Genomic DNA, 5610 nt, shown 5'->3' with positions numbered 1-5610 from the left:
GGGATATAGTGTCCAGAGCCATCTTAACAAAACTATGGGCCTCTGGGCACAGCTGTGAACTGGGCCCCCTAACCCAAAATCAAGTCTGGAGGGGGGTGTGGGGTACACATTGCAGCTTGGGAAGTACAGATCAGCTACAGGTGGACAGGGGCAAAGCAGCCTGGGGGAGAGGGGGCAGCTATAGGGGGAACAGGGGTAGGGGTGTATGTGCCAGTCTGCTTCTCTCGGCCCAGATCTGCAGACACCCCCCTCTTCTCTGTCTCGACCTCCCTGCTATCAACAGCCCCAGGTTCCTGACATATACAGCAGGGAGCACAGGACAGGAGGGGGATGGTCAGGAAGCCCTGTAGCTGGAGGCCACTGTGTATCTGGAGGTTAGCAGCCTGTAGCTTTTGCTCTCCACACTGCTGATCTCCTGCAGCTGCTGTGAGGCGCCACACATAACGTCCCAAGGTCTGCTCGGGGCAGGAAGTCCCGGGCCAGGAGGAACATGAAACCTGTCCACAGGGGGCGGGGCTTAACAGAGGGGGGAGCTTAAGCCGCCAACATTACAGACCGGCCCTGCAGCTTATTTATGTGAGGAGAGCGCTGGGGCAGTGCGCAGAGTCAGTGCGGCCCTGTAATGTACTGGGGAGAGGGGGGCACAGCGTGGCTCATCAGCTTCCCTTCCTTTCTGCAGGGTAGGCGACTGCCACTGGGGCCCCCCATGAGTCATAGGCCCCCGGACAGCCGCCTACCCTGCCCAATGGGAAAGACGGCCCTGATAGTGTCCCTGCCTGCCAGCACTTGTCCACGTGTCCATAGTTAGGTGGACCTTGTTGCTGATCGCGTTGGTCAGGGCACAAATTATGTTATCCGACACATGCTAGTGTAGGGCTGGGACGGAACACCGTGAAAAGTAGTGGAAGCTGGGGACAGAGTACCAAGGGACAGCCATCGCCATGAGGTTCCTAAAAGCCTCTGTCTCCACCAGCCGATAGGGCAGCATCTCCAAGCTTAGCAGTTTGACTATGTGCACATTTAGGGCTTGTGCATGCGGGTGAGTGGCAGTGTATTTGCGCTTTCGTTCAAAGGTCTGCTGCAGGACAGTTGAACGCTGCACTTGGAAACCTTGCTGGAGGGTGTGGAGCATAGTGGAGGTAAAGGGGTGGGAGGTGCTCGTGCCTGGGGCCTGGGCGGGGGAACTGACAGAGCCAGCACATGAAACAGGGGAAGGAGCAGGGCTGCGACTTGCAGTAACTGAACGGCCTTGGTTCCACTGAGTGGGGTGTTTAGCACTCATATGCCTGCGCGTGCTGGTAGTGGTTAGGCCGGTAGTGGTGGCTCCCCTGCTGATCCTGGCGTGGCACGCGTTGCACACTACATTCTAGTATGTCGGTCATCCACACTTTCTTTAAAAAACCTCCAGAATTGGGAACATCTAGCCCTGGCCATGGGAGTTTGACTCCGTGAAACAGTTGCAGATCTACTCGCTCTGCCCCTGCCTCTCCCTCTGCCCACCCCTCTTCCTCTTCCAACCGGTCCTCTGGGTGAACTTACTTCCCCCTCAGAAGCACGGTCTTTACTAGGCTTATCCACCCAACTCAGGTCAGTCACCTCGTTCTCATCCACCAGCTCTTCCTCCAATTACTCACTCTCCTCCTCACTTTCAGTAACATCCATGACAACAACCTCACTGTCTGACAACCGGGTCTCATCGTCATCATCAGATACCTCTTCCAACCCCGCTTGCAAGTCCCCACTCTCGTAACCCACTGACTGCGTGAGCTGCATAGTTTGGGCATCGGGACAGATCGACTGCTCAGACTCAAGGAAGGGTCCAGAAAAGAGTGACTGGGAGCATAGTGGTGGATCTGAATTCCTTCTTTCCCTGGAGGGGCCAGGCTGTGGGGAAGGAGGCTGAGCTAATGGAGCAAGGGTTCCACTTCCTTGGGTAGCGTGGGGGGACTGCGTGGAAGACTGGTTGGTGGATAAGTTACTGGACACATTATTCGCTATCCACGTGATCACCTGTTCACACTGCTGCGGTTTCAATATTGGTCTACTATGAGACCCCGTGAGTTGGGCAAAGAAGCTAGGGAGTGCATGTCTGCGGTGTGCCACTGTTCCCTCCTCAACAGGTGCTGCTGTGTCACCCTGCCATGAACCACGGCCTCTGCCAACTGCATCGCTTAAAACCCTATGCCCTCGTCCTCGACCCTTACCCCTGGGGTTCACCATTTTATGCACACCGCACAGTATGTAACTTAGATATGCCTTGCGTAAGAAATACAGAAATATAAAAAAAAATACTAGTGGTCCCACTGGTTTAGCAGGGCTGTGGGATACGATCCGGTAGTGGCTGCACCTATACACACTCTGTAACACCACGTTGACTCTGTGCAAGCAGTTGTGAACTTAGATAGGCCTTGCGTATGAAATACAGAAATCAGGAAATATACTTGTGGTCCCACTAGTTTTGGGGGGCTGTGGGATACAATCCAGTACTGGCTGCACCTACATCGTAGGATGTACCAAAGAGTCTCCTGCATGTTTATTGGCTGAGAAATAGCGCCCAAACTTACAGGAAACGAATGATGAGATTTTCTTGAGTATCGCGAGATGCTTGCCCGAGTAATGAGTACCATCGAGTACCCTAATACTTGATCGAGTACAAAGCTTGGAAGAGCATGCTCGCTCATCACTACTATACGGTGAAGGTGGATGCATCTGTATTAAAAGCTACTTTACAGACTCCTTTACTAATACATTTTTTACTTGAATGAACACCAAAATAACTATCAGGACCAGTCACACCAAACACACAGAGACAGTGAGCCCTGAGCTCAGCCCCACCCACTGTCCCTACCTAATTGCCGCAATCTGCCCTAAAATGGCAGCGGACAACTTGGCGGCAATCCCTGGCCTGGATACGTGAAACAATAGACAAGACAAAACGAACGAACACAATAAGAATGGTCAGCAATCCGGGTCACAACAGTCTGGCAGCAAAAGTACAAAATCGGATCCAAAAGCGTAGTCAGAAAACAGGCAATAAGGTCAGGGGCAGGCGGCAAACAAGGGAGGTCAATAAATACTAAGCAGGAGTCAGGAGAAACCAGAAAACAGAACACACAAGCAGGTTGTGGTCAGGGATCCCATGTTCCTCTACACTACAGTCCTCATCTGTGTCTTTATAGAGCTGGTTTTCTGTACAGAGACCCAGTCATGCAGGAACAGAAAAATATATTTTCTAAACTATTGCCACAATTTTCTGATACAAAAAAATAGTGTGTTGTACAACTTCCTTACACTGTGAAGTGTAAGTGAGTAGTCAGCTACATGATATAAGTGGGGAAGGGGGTCATACTTCAATGAGGCCTTCATGTACAGTAGCCATGTACCTTCAGATCAAATGTCTTAATATTTTCATTCATTTTGAATAATAACATTGACCAATTTCAACATTGCTCTCTTGATCTCGTGGTTCCTCAGACTGTAGATGAGGGGATTCATCGATGGGGTCACTAGTATATACAACAGGGAAATGTATTTGTTGATATATGATGTGTTCTCACCAGATGGAGCCATGTAGACTGTGATCAGGGTTCCATAATAAGCGCACACTGTGATCAGGTGGGAGCTACATGTGGAGAAGGCTTTTCTTCTACCAGAATTTGAAGAGATTTTAAAGATTGTAAAGAAAATACGAAAGTAGGTCATAATGATAAAAACAAAGGGGAAAAATAAGAAAAAAATGGAATAAATAAAATCTTGCATCACCAAAATGGAAACGTCTGAAGTGGTCAATTCAACTATGGGAGCCAAGTCGCAGAAGAAGTGGTCAATGGAGTTCAAGCCACAGAAGGAAAACTGGATAAAAACAAAGAACTCACTTGATGTTATAACACTGGCTAAAAACCATAACCATAAAACAAGCTTTAGGCAAAGTTCTGGACTCATCAATGAAGAATAACGTAATGGATGGCAAATGGCCAAATAGCGATCATAGGACATGACGGCAATGAGAGAACATTGAAAATCTAAAAATATACTGTACAAATACAACTGTAGCATACAGCCCCAAAAGAGCAAAATGCCCTCATCGAGAAACACTGTATCCAACGTGACAGGGATGATGTCGGTGGTTATTAGGACGTCAGCTATTGATAAGTGTTTGAGAAAAAAATACATTGGGGTTTTGAGGTGATCAATAATGGTCACTAAGAGGATAATAAGAAGGTTCCCGACCAGTATAAACAGGTAAGTCAGGAGGAACACAATGAATAGAAGAGACCTGTATTTGTGGAGACTCTGGAATCCAGTGATGTGTATCTGAGTGACCTGTGTCTGGTTCTCCTCACACATCACTCCAAGTATTTCTTTCCTCCTATAGGCTGAGAAAATAAATGTGTGTAAATAGACCTGAAAATATATCACATTACAAACATTATTAGGCAGTGTATTTTTACTTACTAGTCGCCCCCCTTAGAGGAACTCACATGAGGAGGGGCATCTACAGCTGCAATATGATGTATAAGTATTTTTTGGTTTTCTGTTGCAAATAGTAAAATCTTGCAGATGTCGGTGTCTTTTATAGTGTCAGATAAACATGGAAGATTCCCGCAGGATCCGAACGTGATAACTCTACTCAGGTGAGTGCAGCAAGCAGATTAGACTGGTTGTTAAAATGAATTGGTAGTTTGTAAAAAAAGAAGAAAATAGCCCAATTAAATAATAATAATAATAATAATAATAATAATAATAATAATAATATATTATTATTAATATTATTATTATTATTATACAAGAAATTATGCTTTTGGATCACTGGACATAATTTGCTATATGGAAGATGTGTTGAAAGTAATATTTTTGTATTTGAATTAAACTATCACCCCAAGATATATAAAGTTTTAATATAATATCATTACCAAGAGAATTGGCTTCAGCGGCTTTTCCGTGATGGAAAATAAAAGGGCTACAAAATTTGTACTGACCTCAGCTTCTTCTTTTATCCTGATACAACGCATCATCCTCTGATGTTGTCATGGCCTTTGCTCTTATGGCTCATACTATCAGACGTGGCCACGCATGTGTCTCCAGCCACAGTTTCACACTTTCCTTTGCTTCCTCCTGTTGTCATGATGTCCGTTTCCTCTCCTCCATGCTTCGGTCTCCTTCTCCTCTGTCTTAAGCCGGCACACAAGTCCACGTCTCCTAGGGCACACATGCGCCAGGCCTGCTTAGATTTGAAAGGCCCATGCCCTACTTGCTGTTGATGTTGGCATCCATCCCAATAAAGTCTATCCTCTTCTTAGTCCATTGGTGGATCTTTACTGCTCATCGTCTATTGAAAAATCATAACATGCTTGTAATTACATTACAGTGTACCAGTTTCCTTAACTTTGTTTTCACCTGCCATCTGCCTTGACCTGTCTGTCCTTTCACCCCCACAATGCTGCTCTTGTTGCCACTTTCAAGAAGGGACTAGCCAGTCTCATGAAGGACATGCTTTCCTTCTGAGATCTTCCTTCCTCTTTGAATGACCTGATCCACCTGGCTACCTGGATCAATGTCCGCTTGTTCGAAAGAGAGGATGAGGTCCAATAGGATCGTCACGGCGCAGCA

The 5610-nt window shown here is 46.8% G+C and overlaps 1 protein-coding gene across 1 annotated transcript; it reads right to left on the bottom strand.

Moving 5' to 3' along the window:
* Nucleotides 1-3408: 3408 nt before the first annotated feature.
* LOC138785472 (olfactory receptor 5G9-like) lies at nt 3409-4347 on the bottom strand. The gene has a single exon (XM_069961473.1). It carries the CDS (start codon nt 4345-4347, stop codon nt 3409-3411), a length of 939 nt encoding a protein of 312 aa, XP_069817574.1.
* Between the last annotated feature and the right edge of the window lie 1263 nt (nt 4348-5610).

The sequence above is a fragment of the Dendropsophus ebraccatus genome, chromosome 1, assembly GCF_027789765.1.
Source record: "Dendropsophus ebraccatus isolate aDenEbr1 chromosome 1, aDenEbr1.pat, whole genome shotgun sequence".
Classification (NCBI taxonomy): Eukaryota; Metazoa; Chordata; class Amphibia; order Anura; family Hylidae; genus Dendropsophus; species Dendropsophus ebraccatus.
The sequence above is the reverse complement of the archived record's forward strand: the minus strand, read 5'-3'. Positions and strand labels throughout refer to the sequence as shown.

What these genes read in the sequence shown, in the direction of transcription:
- LOC138785472 (XM_069961473.1), bottom strand. Translation starts at nt 4,347, where the DNA reads ATGTGTGAGGAGAACCAGACACAGGTCACTCAGATACACATCACTGGA.